This window comes from Lissotriton helveticus, chromosome 2_1 (genome assembly GCF_964261635.1).
Source record: "Lissotriton helveticus chromosome 2_1, aLisHel1.1, whole genome shotgun sequence".
In the NCBI taxonomy this organism is placed as follows: domain Eukaryota; kingdom Metazoa; phylum Chordata; class Amphibia; order Caudata; family Salamandridae; genus Lissotriton; species Lissotriton helveticus.
The window spans coordinates 460,317,065-460,334,869 of NC_136059.1; the positions used below are offsets into that span (position 1 = coordinate 460,317,065).

General features: G+C 43.2%; 1 protein-coding gene across 3 annotated transcripts in view; it reads right to left on the reverse strand.

The window, feature by feature from the left end:
• IL6ST (interleukin 6 cytokine family signal transducer) overlaps positions 1-17,805 on the reverse strand; it is a 564,825-nt gene that overhangs the window by 326,051 nt on the left and 220,969 nt on the right. For 2 of the 3 annotated variants that reach the window (XM_078675108.1, XM_078675106.1), the window contains exons 2-4: positions 15,741-15,853; positions 11,165-11,245; positions 6,612-6,641 (exon numbers count right to left, since the gene is read on the reverse strand). In XM_078675108.1, the coding sequence (XP_078531234.1) occupies positions 6,612-6,641; positions 11,165-11,231 (97 nt within the window). In that variant the 5' untranslated portion in view covers positions 11,232-11,245; positions 15,741-15,853. The remainder of the gene's footprint in view (positions 1-6,611; positions 6,642-11,164; positions 11,246-15,740; positions 15,854-17,805) is intronic. The other variant, XM_078675107.1, reaches the window with a different exon arrangement.

Here is a 17,805-nt window from a genome sequence, read left to right on the forward strand (position 1 = left end):
TGCCAGGGCGAGCCCCCATTGAAGATCGATAATTATGCGGTCTCCTTCTTTCCGGACTTCATGGCCCGAGTCCAGGCGCAACGGCGCAGCTTCCAGGCGGTGAAACAGGAACTGCGCGGCAAAGACATTAAATATGCGATGCTTTTTCCAGCAAAACTGAAAGTCGAACGGGACGGCAAATCGTGGTTCTTTTATTCACCTGAGGCGACCTGGGACTGGCTGGAGGGTTGGACGCAAGTCAGCAACAAGACTAGACGGCGCAATGGCGCACCGGAAGGAGGGACCGGAGATAGGTCGGAGCCCACAATGATGGGGGCTGACCCAGGGACTAGTGAATTGTCCGAACAGGAGTGAGAAACACTAAAGGCCTTCCAAGGGACTGATCCAGATGAACACTTGCAAGTATCAGGGGGGGGTGGGCTGATGATACGGGAGCAAATGGGTGAAGGTATTCAAATTTGAGGTTTCCGGGTATGTAATGTGGTTAATTGCAGTTGCTTAGACATGTTATGGAGCTTTTCTTTAAGTAATCAATCTTGATTGCAGGCTGTATCGTATTGTTAACTTGATGATTTGCCGCGGGAGGGGGGAGCGACTCATCTCCGCGCAGTTTACTATGGGTGGGGAATGCACAGGCACTCTGCCGGGTTGGGGGGTGGGCAGTTTAAAGTCCACAGGCAGGGGAGCAGGGGGGGGTGGGGGGGGGAAGGGGGTGTGAGGGCTGTTTCCGGGGTGGGGAGGGAAAGTGGTATTGGTGATAATATCTACAGTACATGTCTACGTCCTCAGATTACAATGATTGGGGAGGGGAAGGGACGGTTGTCCTTTGTTTTGAGTTTTGGTTTTGGGCTCAACCTCAGGGATACAGGTGTACACATGGTGGATGCAATAATAAGTTTTGAAGAATGGTTTGACTGTGATGGCGGAAGAGGTCTTGGATGAGGTAATACCGTGCGACACTGCCCCGGTCCAGGCTCCGGTGTCCCCCCTGACCATGATTTCCTGGAATGTTCGTGGTTTGGGAGACAAAATAAAGAGGGGCTTAGTATTACAATATGTGCGTAGGACAGCCCCGACACTGGTACTGCTTCAAGAAACCCATTTGATGGGCTCGACATGTAAGGCTCTGGATCGGTGGGGTTACACAATGGTGGGGCACTCTGAGTTTTCCTCTGGTTCTAGGGGAGTGGGTATTCTGCTGCGTAAGCGATTCCCCATGATAGTGCAACAGGTGTGGACGGATGCGCAGGGGCGCTTTGCAGCCATCTCCTGCTTATGGGAGGGTAAGAGATTCAATGTGGTGTCAGTATACGTTCCACCTGCCCTACACTTAGTCGCTCTCCCCGCTCTCAGTGCATTTCTACTGACTCTACCAGAGGGTGAACTCATACTGGGCGGAGATTTCAATGCGGTTCTGGATGAGGGTCTTGACCGCCACCCTAGCAGGTTGACGGGGACACATAGGGCGAGGCTGGCAGGCTACGTTGAGGCTTTGGGTCTTACGGACGGATGGAGGTTCAAACACCCCGGGGATCGGGGCTACACCTTTTATTCTACGGTACATAATAGTCTATCACGTATTGACCATTTTTTCGTTACTGCAGACAGTTTGCCCGACATACAAGACGTGAAAATAGGCCCTAGGGGCATTTCGGATCACTGCCCAATTACTATGGTATACTCCTCCCATGTACAGGCTCGGAGACGAATCTTCCCAATATCACCCCATTACTTACAAGTACCTAAATTCGGAAAGGACCTAGTCGCAGCTACGAAGTGTTATTTCCAAGAAAACACTGCCTCAGTGGACTCGCCCGGGGTCCAATGGGAAGCATTCAAGACAGTGTTGAGGTGCCAAGCGATAGCCTCCCTAACTTGCCATAGGCGGACCATGCAGGACGAACTGGCAACACTGGAGCTTGACCTGGAAGCTTTACAGACTGAGCATGATCACGATCCTACTGAAGAGCTTAAGTGTCAATTACGTCTTAAACAGGCGGAATTGGCTGAATACCAGAGGGTGCAGGTCAGACAACGACTTCTGCGTACTCAACATATCATATATGAGGTTGGGGATAAGGCAGGAAGACTTCTGGCATGGCTAGATAAGAAGGACAGGGCCCAAAAGACGATAGCTCAACTTCGTTCCGCTGAAGGCGTGATGTACACTTATCCTGCAGATATTGTTGACACCTTGGCCAGTCACTTTGAGGCAGTTTATACTTCCTCATCGGGTATGTCCTCTGAAGAGGCGCAAACCTATATTAAAGATATCCAAATGCCCTCCGTGGCAGATACGGACGCTGAACTTCTAGAGTCAGACTTCACCACGGGCAAGGCTGCGGGGCCTTATGGGATTCCCATAGAATTTTACAAGAGCGTCTCAGACCAAGTGGCCCCGCATCTATTGCGAATGTTTGAAGACAGCTTGGCCAAGGGGGCCTCGAGATCAACGTATGGCTACAATCATAGCTATACCGAAACCTGGTAAACCCCCGGACGAATGTACATCATACCGTCCCATCTCGCTGCTGAATGCTGAGGCAAAAATACTGGCCAAAATGATTTTCATGCGCCTCACCCCGCACCTAGAGACCCTGGTGCATCCGGACCAATCCGGTTTTATGCCAAACAGGAGCACCGCACTGAATTTGAGAAGAGTCCACGCGGTGATGTCGCAGATGTCAGTGTTGTCCGAACCGGCTGTGATTTTGTCCTTGGATGCGCGCATGGCCTTTGATATGGTCGAGTGGCCATATTTGTTTGCGGTGCTACGACATCTAGGCTTTGGCCCAAAGTTTTGTGCTTGGGTCAAGCTCCTGTAAACAAATCCGCTAGCGTAACGGCCATATTTCCAGGGATTTCGAGTTGAGCCGAGGCACGCGTCAGGGGTGCCCCCTGTCGCCTCTCCTTTTCGCGCTGGTTTTAGAACCACTGGCGGCGTGGATACGGTGGTACCCCATGATAAGGGGCCTCAACTGGACCGAATATCGCTATACGCCGATGACATTCTCCTCTACTTGACCCTCCCCAGGCGTTCTCTCATGGTTCTCCTTGACATCTGTACAATTTTTGGGCGGGGCTCAGGCTATACCATCAATTGGTCCAAGTCGGTGCTGTTTGTCCTTAAGGGCCCCCCACCGATCCTCCCGAACGACTGCCCTCTGACGATCACTGACAGACCCTTCAAATATTTGGGGGTATGGGTGACACCGACTTTTTATTACGTAATTTACAGCCGCCACTTGAACGGTTTCGCACGGACGTGAGGCACTGGCATACCCTGCCGTTGACTCTGTTGGGCAGGGCTGCTTTATTTAAAATGATGACATTGCCGCGACTGCTTTACATCCTGGAAAACACTCCATTTCTCGTGCCGAACAGGTATTTTCAGTCCATAAATGCACTAGTCTCCGGCTTGTTATGGGGAGATAAACCGGCAAGCATTTTCCGACAAAGGTTGGTGCGAGGGTGGTTTGACGGGGGAATTGCACTCCCGGATGTCCAGTTGTATTATTGGGCATCACAACTGAAGATCATTAATCACTGGCTTCACGCCCCGCAGACGGAGCCCGCGTTTAAGGCGGACAGATATGACCTAGGGACTGGAGGAGTGATGGCGGCGCTCTATGATCCTCGGGGTGTGGCGGCCCTGCTGGGCCCACACGGTGAAGCTCCGGCACATGGCGTCGGCTCAAATGTCAAAATACGATCACGCAGATGACGCCACTTTGGGTATCGCGCCGCCTCGGCCGTCTCTGTAATAGTAAGGGATTTGAGGCCTGGGACCAGATTGGTATTTCTACGATTGGAGACCTTTATGGACAGGGTAAAATCCTCACTTTTGCCTAACTAGCGGCCCAATTTAATCTGGCGGAAACGGAACATTTCTGCTATTTGCAAATCAGTCATGCTCTTAGGTCAGTGTTACCAACTGAAGGAAAACTACCAGAGCCCACTCCTTTAGAGGATAGACTGCTTACGGAACATATGCTTAACAAAGCGACCTCACTGGTTTACCGTAAGATGGTCAACAACATACCTGCCCCATGGACAGACTAAAGACAACCTGGACTGGGGACTTGGGCGACTTTGACAAAACGGACTGGCAGACCGCGCTCTCATCACCCCGGGAGGTCGCTATATCATCTAGGCTCAGACTGATACAATTAAAAGTCTTGCACTGAGTCTATTACACAAGGGTCACACTACATAAAATAGGAAGAGCCACGCACCAGTACTGTTTGAGAGGCTGTGGGGAGGCAGGGACGTTCTACCACACTATCTGGGAATGCCCATTCATTGCTGAATACTGGTCCAAGGTTATGCGAACTATATCGCAAGTGGTGGGGACTCCCTGCTCCCAGAGCCGCGTAGGTGTCTACTGAACATTTGGAAGCCTACTGATTTAAACAATTCGATGCAGGACTGGGCAGCGCTGGGTATTGTGTATGCTAAGCGGAATGTGGCCAGGGCCTGGGGATCCCCCGTGTCACCGGCGCTCAGGGATTGGAGTGCGGATATGGACTCAGCGATGGTTGCTGAAAGGACAGTGTATTTAAATCGGAAGTGTCCACGAAAATGGGGGAAACTCTGGGGAGCGTGGAATGAATACAGAGGGTATATTTGTGAACCACCCCAGATGGACAGTGATAACGATTCAGAATAGGGGGGAAGGGGAAGGGACACCTGGGGGGAGTGGGCGGGTGATGTGCAGATATCTTGAATGTGAACAAGATGCATCCAAAAGATCAAATGCAATGTCCACTATGTATAATCATACTAACTGTGCACGATTGATATGTACAATGTACACCCTGAAAATGTCCAATGTTTGCCTTTACTTACAATAAAAATTGTTTAAAAAAAAAAAGGACACCTATGCACCCGGCTTTCCTGGGTGAGGTAGCTCGAGTACTCAGGTGCTTCCGTGGGTATTGACTCTAGAACTGCCTAGTTCTAAATGGGTTTGCTCCAAGTCCTCTTCCAAGTATCCTTAATCTTTAAAATTTCAAACGCAACTCTCTCCATAGAAGTTAATGGTGATTTGCGGCTGTGTTTAGTCTAGGCCTTGTATCTATGTCAGTCGTGGTTCTCATACCACTTTCTTATTATATGGTTTGTTACGCCCCTAGGGCTCAACGTATATTGCGTTAATTGACTGTGTGCTAAATAAGTTTACTGAATGTACTTTTGCCTCTAGCCTCATAAAGAGACTAGAGGGATGTGTTTATAATAAATACATATATTTTATATATATATATACCTGGTGTGGTTCTCCTTTCATTTGGTCATTCATGAGATTATAGACTGGTAAAACAAGCTGCTTTACATTCCTTCAAGACTTAGCCTGAAGGCTACTCTCCACAGCTACCACTAGGATAGCTTTCTATATAGGTTGTCTTTAAACCTACCGTCAATAAGGGTCGTTTGGACTGTTGCAAGGTGCCCACTAGAATAGTGGACAGCATATGACAGGCCAACTTCTCACACTGGGAGGCACATGCACTCTCAAATACGAAGAGCTATCCGTTTAAATGTTACTATCAGTTACGGCTTTACCATTGTCCCTCCGATTCAAAATTCGAAGACAAGTGATTTTTGGACCACAAATGGTTTGGGTGGGGTACAGGAAAAACAAAAGATGCTTTTATAAATGTATGGGATAACTTTTCTAATGGAGTACAAGGTATGGGGATCTACGTGTGTGAAAAACTATACACATAGGGTCACAGCAAAATACATGATTGCATATCATGCTCACAAAGTATTGTAGGAAATAAATCAGTGAGGTACCCAATACCAGAATTTGAAATGCTCTTGATAAGTGACGGCAGCCTCTCAAGACCCTTTATGAAATCCTCAACAACAGTGAATCCAGACATACAATTCAAACCCTGTTTTACATAGCTAAACATTATACTACACAAATCTACCCGTATTTAAGCCCAAGGACTATCCCCACAGCATTCGTGTACTAAATGCAATTCTAGAATTTAAATGGTATTACAAATTGCTCCATGGAAAATAATCACTTGGTTTTTTTCCCTGGTAGGAGGCACCCGACTCTATCCCTAAATCAGGTATTTATTAACGTGTATTCACTGATGGTTATCCCATTAGAGCAAGTGGGGAAAGTCCAGCCTCACCCAATCAGATGCCTGTTCAAGAAAATAAACTCGGCAGACCATTCTGTGAGAATTCTACATTTTAGCCCTTATTTCTGCTTTGCATTTGGCTTCACTGCAATACTTTTTTATTTTGTCAAATGGTATCTACTTTGTTAGTTGGTGCAACGGGTTTGTAAGTACAGTCTTCATTATCAGTGTGCGCGCATTACGAGTGATGATTATTCTATTAGTCAAAGCTGTGCTCACTTGAATTACATCACAGAACAACATTTCAAGCAATATCCAGACAGCTGAAAACCAATAAGAGCACGATTCACCTGGTAGAAAATTAACTTTATACCTCACTTTGGCCTTCGATTTCAAAAACACTAGTATGCAAATGCTCCCTAAAGAAATCCATGTTAATCACTTTCACTGATCATGTCCTACTAGATAGCTAGAGAATGTTGATATACAAAGGATCAAAACAGTGTTTCTTACCAGTGGCAGTTGTCCCCAGTGTGTCTGCTCCTATAAGACAGAAGTCTGTGTAAGATGAGGCCAGCCAACAAACAAACTAGCGCCACAGTGGTATTTGAAGGTAATGAGAGAAACTAGGTAGAGTTTCACTAGATCAGTAGAAAATATTTTGAGAAACCATAAAAGGGAGAAAGAAAATGAATACAAGAATTAGGAACGCGTGGGGTGCATAAAAACCATATATTTGATAAGTTGCACATTGAAGTGCAAGATAAATTCAAAGAAAGTGGTGGAGCACAGTACAGATGATAAAGGCTGAAGGAAAAGGCTGCTAGCAGAGGGAAGGTGGTGGCGGAAGGCACAAGAAGTGATGACAACAAGATGATAGTGATGACCGAGGTAGAGGCATACTGGCAATGGACAAAGAGGCTGGCAGAGGGATACAGAAGATGGCGAGGAAGGTAACAAACTGGGGATGGTGATGTTCATGGTGGGCAGCGGGGTGTTTGGCAGAGCAAAGGGAAGTGGAACATGGCGGAGTGGAACATGGTTATAGCAGAAGGTAATTGATTACTGACCGCAGAAAGGGGATGAAAGATTATTGTAAGGAATTGGATTATTATTTCAGGTGGGTAAAAACCTGCCTCAAGGAACTAGCATAAACCTTGTCAGGGAGAACCCTAAAAATGTCACTAAATTAACCTGAGCTCAAACTCCTAGTAGTTATGGAACAGAGCAGAAATACTTAACTTAGGACAACGTGTAAAGTATTTATGCAGTAGCAAAACAGTAATGATGTCAAAATGCAAACCAATAAAAATAACAAACCAAATTAGGAAAGTAGAGCACATTTTAATAAACAGATTGACACCAAAATGAAAAAATCTAATAAGGGGGCCCGATATATGATTTATTATTTTAATAGCTGCAAGTGCGCAATTTGAAACTGACAGTGATTGACGACTTTCCCCTCCAGCTCCGAACAGCCCCCTCGCTGGCAGACTTCAGAAAGAGATTCAAGAACGGACTCTTCGACAGATACACAGCGCCCAGATACCCCTAGAGGGTGACAGTGTTGCGCCTCACAAATGCTGTTTGATTGATTGAGGGTGGGTCGGTAACGCCAACCAGGTTTGTTCTGGTCAAATTTTTTCTACCTTCGGACATACTCTTTTAAGCCCCAATCCACCACAGCCATACACTTCTAAAGCCCTCCCGAACACCAGGGGAGGCATCAAGAGATTAAAAGGGTGTCAGGCAGGGGCCAATAGCGGGGTCCGGGTACAGTTACCACTAGTAGCTGCGTATTTCAAAGACAAGGCCTCTTGTAGGTTGTGGTCTCCCTGTAGTTGCATAGAAGGTGAGCAGGCTGACCTTTGTAACCGATGTCTTTTTCCTGGGTACAAGAGGGAGCGTGTCCGGTCCTTTAGGGTTACTCAGTTCACAGACAGCAGGTCCAGTCCTCTTCTGAACTTCCACAGGTCCAGAAAGTGTTCTGAAGGAGATGCCTGGAGATGCCACATTTAAGCCTGGCACTAGCTAGTGGGTGGGGGGGATGATTCATGGGCCCTTCCTAACTAATTAGGTGAAGGTTCCCAGGCCCTGACCTTCCCACTTTGCAGTAGTTACTCTTTGCCTTACTGCAAAATAAGCCCAAAATGCAGTGTCAGGGTAAATCCAAGATGTTGAAAGGCTTCAGCCACACTCATCTAGAGGCACTTTACCTCTAGGCATTGGGTACACTTTGTAAACAATATACTAGGAACGTATAGGTCACTCAAACATACCAATTAGGTATAGGACAATTTAACGAAGTTTAATGGGGGAGCACAGGCACTTTACCACTGGTTAGCAGGGGTACGGTGTACAGAGTTCTAAAGCTAGCAAACAGAAATAGGGTCCAGGAAAGGCAAAAAAAATTGGGTGACCATGCAGAAAAGGTGTATTTCCTACACATATGTAATTAAGTGACCACTGCGAATAACGAGCATTGGCAAAGTTAATAGGTCTCCTCTATGCGAGATCTACTGGCTTTGTCATTTTTTTTGCCATGTTGTACAACTTTTGTACAAAAGGATTATTATATCAGAATATGGACTATAATATTATAATATGACTTATACTTTTGTATAGTATGGTATGGCCGGTCATTGTATGTACGGTATTGTATGGTATGGCCTATATAGTATGGCCTATCATTGTATAGTATTGCCTGTCATTGTATAGGGTATGGTATTACCTTTCATAGAATAGTATGGTATGGCCTGTCCCTGTATAGTATTGTATTGTATGGTATGGTATAGTATAGTATGATCTGTCATGATATGGAATGACATGTCATTGTATAATATGATATGATATATGATATAGTACAGTATGGTTTATCATTGTATAGTATGGAATGGCCTGGCGGTGAATAGTATGGTCCGGTTTGTCATTGTAAAGTACAGTATGATATAGTGTAGCCTGTCATTGCATATCAGGATAGGATAGTCTATGTTCCAATGTACAATAAGCTACGGGGTGAGCTAAAATGGAGCAGCCAAACAAGCAAAAAAGATGCTTTACAATATAATGTTATTTTTGTGGTAGAATGTTCTACCCAACCTGTAAATTTGCAAACATAAACCAAATTTAAAACACATTCTTTTTTTTGCATAAAATATTTGAATCATGCCCAGGATGTCCTGTAATTTATTAAACAAGTACCAAAAAGCAATGTTACAAAGTAAATGAGGGATTACTTAATAGTTATAGTGCATAGCTAATAAAGTATTTTTAAATCATTTTTTTTAGCAACGCTAACAACCTGTGGCCTATTGGTGTTGTGCTGCATCAAACAGTAGACAGGGGAGGATGAAAAGTAAAACAGAACAAACACAAGCATAGGAATCAAGTGGTGAAAGCAGCAGCGCACAGCAGAAGCACGACAACTTAGAAATACACACTCTTACAAAGTGCTCCAAGTCAAAGAAAACATTAGGGCGAGACAGAAAGAGGAAGCACTAGAAGGACACTCACTGCCCCCCCCTTACCCCCTCTAAAAAAAAAGCCAGTAGTACTTGGTCAATGCTCCAGGGACAGCAAAAACACTAACAGAAAGTGAAGCCAACACGTGCTGATCCAGCAAATCGTACTGCTAATGAAGCCAAAAAATGTTAAGCAATGGGCAGGCTCCAAGGCCTCTCTATGTAAACAAAATATTTCACAGGCAATACTGCATGCTCTGTTCTCAGGCTAGACTGAAAAATTCAGAGTGTACTCGGGATGATGTACAGCAAGATAATCTAGAAACGGTTCACCCTACAAAATCGCCCTTTCGGCTAGTTCTACCTCGGCTGAAGTATCCAACATGCTTGCTACTCTCTCCAAGGCATTGACAATGTTTTCCAATCACTCTGAAAGAATACAAATGTACTACTTTGATATACAAGAACATTAAGTATTAATGCCCTTTCCCCTTCCTACTGACCCGACTTTTGAATACTCCACAAACATTTTCATCTAAATTAAAAACATTCTGTTCTCTTTCCTGTGCGGATGTTCTATTTATTTACCCAGATAACAGTCTTCCCTGTGGCCGAAAGCTAGTTACGAAATGAAATACCCCTCGACGTGTTAATTGGGCCCCCTGGTCCATGATTTTAACAGGCCACTTCCGCATTTCATCACTGAGTCACAGGCGGTTTTCGCCAGATTGGGCAACAACTATTCGTTTCTCGCACAGACTTGTGTAGCAGTGGCACTGTTTTTGTTGAGCATATGTTTGGAAGCAGGGAATTTCTAGAGGTGCACTCCAAGTTGTTATGTCTACACGCGCCCTTTCTCTCGCGCGCCTTGTGTATTCTTTCATTCGCGCGCCTTGTGTATTCTTTCAAATGTATGTGTCTCATGCCACGGCACGAGCTGCCATCATGCCGTTCTACTGTAGATGTACGGTTAAGTCAGTTGTTGTGCGCTGACCGGTGCCACGGGATGTGTTGCTGGTGGTGCTTCCTTTTCCACTAATAAACTCATCCTTTATCCAAATTTATGAGTGATCATCCCACCCTCGTCGCCAACTTGTTGTGTAATGATCACTCATAAATTTGGATAAAGGATGAGTTTATTCGTGGAAAAGGAAGCACCACCAGCAACACATCCCGTGGCACCGGTCAGCGCACAACAACTGACTTAACTGTACATCTACAGTAGAACGGCACGATGGCAGATCTTAGGCTTTCTTGTTGTTCTTTTCTGCAAGATGACATCATTGTTATTAGCAGGCTGAATATATACATCATTGTTATCACCCACTTCCCAATTTTTTTTTTTAACTCAAAAGGTAATTCTGAAGAACTTAAAGGTAATCTGAAATGTTACAGATGCAATAGCAAATCGCATTTAGCTAATAGCAAAAGTTGTCCTGGTTTAAAACAAACCCAGAATGCTCTTGTGGTGCCATCGGCTTAGCAGTATTTTGCTGTAGAACAACAAGCAATCAGCCGCGCACACAACGTGCAGTGCACTCAATCACGCACGCGGCCACTGCACCGCGCACACTCACGTTAAGCCACCCCAGGGACGAGTCTTACCTAGGGTGAAGCAGATGACCAGCGGAACCAAAAGAGCAGCCAGCATACTGCGCTCGCGGGCAGCCATCGCGAGGTCAATCCCTGGAAAAGACCAAAACAACTGTTTAACGTCACAATTCGCGAAAGAAATGTCAATTGTTAATTGTTCAACTTCAAAGGTATATATTCCACATCGTAAAGAAAAGGTGCAGACCAACAAAGGGTACGGCTTCCACTTCCCACGAGGAAAAGCGTTAGACTGGGGCACGATGGCTGAAATCGACAGTTCAGGAAGAATATTTATGACAGCAACAAGCCGTTCCAATATTTGAACAGTGCTTACATTTTTAAGATATTCACAAAACCACGTAGCTAAGCGAAAATATCGCTCAGGACTTAACAGGAATTTCATTACCAGGTCATACTGTTTGCATATTTTACCAAATAATGTAATTCACACACAAGGACGATGCTCTTTCAGGACAGCAACAGGAAAGTGAACTAATGCAATGGAGTAAGCAAGCGTAAGTAGTGAATACATCACAGTTCATGATAGGCTAAGCAAAGAGATGAGCCATGAGATGAGGTAAAGGGAATCAGTCAAATAAAATAGTGCCAGCAGGAAGGCAAAGAATGAATGAGGCTGACAATCCTACAAACAAACAAACAAAAAAGAAAGAGCTAAGTCATGTTGTACGAAGGCATTATAGAGAGTGGGGCCGTAGCTGAACAGGAAAATCATTTATTGGCACAAAACATGCTTCCAAACGTCACAGCAAAATCGTAATTACATTTTTGTAATGCGATTAAACATGTGGTTTACGGCAACGTGCATCTGAGTTCCACTGTTTTGTGCCCTTGTATTTTCGATATCACCTGTTCTGCGTACCAGCAGCCAAAAACAAAACCAAGTATTGGCAAAACCAATTAGTCTCGCCAGTGTCACCTATTGATGGGCCAGAGCTTCTCCCAGATCACCACAATGTGTGAATGTGCATGAATGCAAAGTAGCCATCTTGGAATGGTTTTTCTTTTGTCTAAGAAAAATCATTCCAAGATGGCAACCATATGTAGGTATGTGCGGCAGCCATTTTACAATGATATTCAAGATGGCCGCCATGTGTGGCCCATTGAATGTGTTTTTCTTAATAATGTAATTTCCGGCATTTCACATAATACTGGCTGAGCAAAATTCCTAAAATGATGCCGCTACAGCTGTTCACGCAAATCAAAGACCATTCCTTCGAAAAAACTGCCGTTAAAGCACAGGAATAATACGCACAACCAGAACGTGCCTGTAATTGTTCATGGCAATTGTGTTTTTTTCAATATAAGTGATAAATGTGGTGTAGATGTATTGTCATTAATGTTTTGAAACCGGTATTGAGGAATCACGCTGATAAATTCAATTTGTGGTTTAAAATGTTAGTGAAACAGTGGCTTTGAGCATTTCATTCAAAAACATTCATGACTGAAGTAGCATGCATTTTAATTTTTGAATTTTTTGAACGTTATCAAATGAGCATTTGATTAATTTGATGTATGATTTAAAATGACATCGTTGTGACTCATTTTAGAGTGGAGTAATTTAACAGGTCCTGTTTTCATTTCATTTGTTACAGACCCCTGACGAAGGGTCCGTTGTTGTTGACCCGAAATGCATTGGGTAGAGATGAACAATTGTGAACAGAATTGATTGAATTGCGACATAAGTTATGTATTATGCCAGCATATGAAATGTTGATTTAAACTTATGGAATCGAATTAAACTCTTGTTTTGGAGTATGAACATTGAAAGAAAGAAATTGGAACTTGGTGAAGAAACCGAGTGTTTTATGAGAAAATTGTGCGCGCATTATTGTCGGGTAGGCAATCCTCCCCACACAATATATTGATATTAAAAGGCACGGACAGACGACGTGCGACTAATGAGCGCCTAAAATGAACATTGATTAATTGAACCAACAAACATAAGAAAACGTATGAGTGCACGGGGATAACAATAATTGCTAAATTGTGTTTTTTTTAGCACAAAATGGGTCTATTTTGCCCTAAAATACCATGCTAAAGGGCGTGGGATCTCTTTTGTGTAATTTTTGGAAATTTTTGCATAACTACACAAAATGAATTATGCTAATTTTGCACACCCCTCATATCATTTCGTCATATTTGCAGGTTTTTAAAAAAGGTAGAAATATTGACTGCTTAATGCAGATGGAAATCTGAATGCTTTTAGTCTGAAGGAAGGATAGTGACAATAGTTTGTCCACAAACAGAGGACCAGCTGCTCAGTGTGCCCAGTGGGCTATCAATCCATAAACTATTAAAAGAAAACCCATGTTGCAATAGGAAGCCAGTGCATGTACGTCCGAGCTTTCGTAATGTGTATCTATCTACAACTGTAATAAAGTCGGAGAGCATATGCGAGTAAAATAATAAATGAACTCTCCAAGAGGGTCGTGTCAGCCAGTTAGACTTGAACTATAAAACCAGTCCCCTGGCATTAATTGTTTGCACACCGAAGACAATGTTAGTGATTAGCAGTGGTTATATAACTCTTCAGTATGGACAACCTGGAAAAATAGGTGACATTAAAAATGCAGTGATAAAAACTGTAGACGCTGACAAACCAGACTCGCGACTGCAAAACATGATTCATATGTGGGTGGACACACTTGAGTGTATAGATGAACCCATTTAAGTTAAATGCATGAAGTCATTACTTGTCCATTGAGTAGATTTTCTGATACATCCACAAGATGGCGTTATTGGCAAAAAATAGAACTATAGCTAGCCGGACAGAAATACTCTATAATAGGGAGGCATAAATCAGTATTTGTTGAATTCTTTAGCTAACTTGTTTCCTGCGTTATGACTTCACTGGGCTGAAGTCTGACCTACCAGAGCGAGGAAAGTGATCCTGAAATTTCACAAGACATTCTGTAGTCTAGCATTGTGTTTCACAAACTATTTGACAAAAGGGGTGGGCGATAGGAATATCTGTGTAGTCAATGGATCGTGTGTACATATCTAGCATACAGAGAGGTCCCAGGTTGAGATAAGATGCATTTTATGTGAAGCATCTGCTAAGGAAGTTAACTTAAAAGAACACTTTTAAACAGAAACACACTTCAAAGCAGATTTCACAAAAATCGATAACAAGGGCATTGTTGGCTTTTAATACCTTTGTTTTAATATGCTGCTTATTGCAGTTCTGTGCAGCTTCTTCGCCAAGCTAATAACTGATGTAGGAATAACAGTGTAAAGTTGAGTTGTCCCTTGGTAGGGCTCAAACGTGCGGGCTGGTATTCATAAGAGATGTCAGTAGCGAGCCGATGCAAAAAACTTGTACAGTGTCAGCAGCAAGCCAACGCAAAACCTTGGCAATGTCAGCAGCAAGCCAATGCAAAAACCTTGACAATGTCAGCAGCAAGCCGACGTTAAACCTTGCACAATATCAGCAGCAAGCCGACGCAAAAACCTTGCACAATGTCAGCAGCGAGCCAACGCAAAATCTTGACAATGTCAGCAGCGAGCCAACACAAAACCTTGCACAATGTTAGCAGCGAGCCAACGCAAAACCTTGCTCAATGTCAGCAGCGAGCCAACGCAAAACCTTGACAATGTCAGTAGTTAGCCAACTCAAAACCTTGCACAACGTGCACTGATAATCTCAAATAGTGTTACGTAGCTGTGAAAACAACCCCAACATCGAAAATCCAGAGGTAATTGAATTATGACTTTTATTTTGTATACGCCACCCAGGAGGAGAAACAAGCATTTGCAATGCAATAGGTCTCGCATTTGCGAGGGTTTAAGCTATTGGCATTGTAAATGACAATGTCTTTTATTTATCGGTTTTGATATTAAAAAAAAAGGCATTGTCATTTCCAATGCCCATAGCTCAAACTCTTTAAACTGCGAGATCTATTGCATTTCAAAGAAGAGGCCGCCATTGTCCTGGGCTGCTTGGAAAGTGAAAGCGTGCATGGTGCGCTGAATGTAGCAGGAAAGCATGTCATGCCTGCAGTAGGAGAAACTCATTAAAGAAAATAGTGCTTACAGACGAAATAAGACATACAGTGTAACAACAGAAGTAAACGCGCCAGTTCTTATGGGAGGTTACAAATGAAGATAAGGCGGTACTAAGAAGGGACTAACAAGCGTGTTAACGAATCAGAAGCCAGCATTTACAAAGGACAATGACACAAGCCAATTAAAAATATGAGCCGAGAGTGGGCAGAACTTCAAGTCGATACTCTAATACAGCATGCCTCGCAGAGCAGCGCTGCTCAGGTTTGACCTAAACAGTAGGTAGGTCTCCTGGCTGGTAATCTAAAATGCACTTTGAAAGATAATCCAGTAACTCTTACAAAACAAGCTTCACAAATAATCCATCTGAAATGCTGTATGATTGCTATCTAAGTGGTAGAGTATATTCACACTGATTTTGCTGACTCACGGGCCTGGAATCAATAACTTACTTGCTTAAAGCATATATTTTGCAAAAACTATGAAGATATGCTTTGAGAGTTATAGGGTGTGGTGCTGCATATCTTCTGTGATAAAAATACGACACTACCAGGGCCTGTCTTACCTAATTGAAATGCTTTCAAATAATCATCTGTAGGGAGGGTACGTTCAGCAGTTTGACATACGAAGGCACATCAAATGGAAAGTCCTGGTCAGTTTTTCGGTTCCCTGCAAGCCCTGAAAAAAAGAAACAAAAATAAGACTGTTATTTTACTTTCGTTTAAGAAGGTGCAGCAATGATATAACTTCATAAAACTATGAAAACTGTAGAAGCCTGCACGTAAAATCAGCCACATATGGCTTATTTCCCGCCACAGCCAGCAAGGGAGTCGGTGCAATCCAGAACAGCTCTTCAGGGGAAAGGAGATCACAATATGGCACTGAAACAAAAACAGCTAGCAATCATACCAAATACTGAGCCATGTGATGCTAGGCTGCTTGTGGACCTGCTCAGTGTAGTACTACTGCAGAGCCCAGCCCACTAATATATGTATGAGAGGGATATGGCCTAACGGTTAGAGTGGTTGACTTCAAAGCTGGGGAACCAGGTCTATAATTGGGATATAGAGTCAATTGATATATATTATATATCTGGCATTTGCACTTTATTATATTGTGGAGCCCTTTGATAGATAACTGGATGTGGAACATACTGCAGGCAGATATTGAGATAAATGTACAGTCTTACTATGGGTTTGCACTCTATTATATCTTTGTACCCCCCTGTAGATAGGAGGGTGTGTAAGAAACTGCAGGCATAAAGCGAGATGGATGCAAACCATGGCATTATGTGCATATCCTCAGATATGGTGCTATTATGATACTGATGGCTTTAGGTTCACTTGTCTATGCACCAACATCCATTTCTTTGTCTTTTTATTATATAGGATATGTGGAGAGAAGGCCAATGCAGTGTTTTGTTCACATTTTGTATGTGCATTTTATGAGGTATCTTTATACTTTGGTAAGTGACCTCAAAATCCAAGAACCTTGAGATATCCTTTTCAGTGTAGGTGTTTTTAATCTTGAATGATTACTATGGAACATTTGAACATGTGTTTGCACCTTATAAAACAATGATGTATATATTGGATTCTGAAGAACAATGCATGTCCAATACACAATATGAGAGAGAGGGCCGGGCGTACAGACTGATAAAATTCTAAAGGTCTGAGAAGCTTAAAAGGACTGAGAAGTTTAAGTAATACGAATGTTTGGTTGCATATGAAATGACTATGTATAGTTATATACTAAAAGAGAATTGAGATACTATGATTAGTTATATCAATATGGCGGGCAATTGTGACTAAGTGAAAAATTATGGGATGCGGTCTCGATGTAACAAACAGGAAATGTGAGAGGTTCATGTCATGCCCATCCTTTGTTTTTAAATTTCACGTTGGTTGTGGTAAAGGGGTTACCCAGTTTAAGGCGGAAGCCGAGACGCATAGGCGTCCTGTGTGGGGTGTTGCGGCACATGTATTAAGCACAAAAATAAAAAAATATGCATGATTGAAGAAGAACGGGCTCACCAGACTTTCTTCAACCATCTTGCGGAGCGGCTGGGCAGCTCGAGTTGAGCAGTCAATGGAGAGGATATTATGAAAAGCAGGCACGGACACGAAGTGGTTCTGGATTCGGCATTTATTTATTAGTGCAGGTCGCCCTCAATCCCTAGCACAAGGAGAGACGCGATTCAGCCTTCAAGAGGCCTTTGTCAATCTAGTTTGGCAATGCATAACTCGTATATTAAAGAGCCCTTCCCACTTGCCTAATTGATAAGAATAGAAGACAATAAATATATATATTGTCTTCTATTCTTATCAATTAGTGGCCTAATTGATAAGAATAGAAGACAATATATATATTGTCTTCTATTCTTATCAGTTCAGTTCAACTTTATTTCGGCTAATAGCCATAAAAGCAGGAAGTACACAAAAATAACTATAAACAAGCATGGGCTAATTGAAAAGGGAAAGGTACAATTTATGACAATTTATCGAATAACACAATGCAATTGATATGTACTAGGGCAGAGTAACAGTTAATTCTATACAGATAGTTATGCCTATTCTTAAAATTCAATTTAAAACCATAAAAAGGTTATTTCATTATAAAAGCCAGACTAA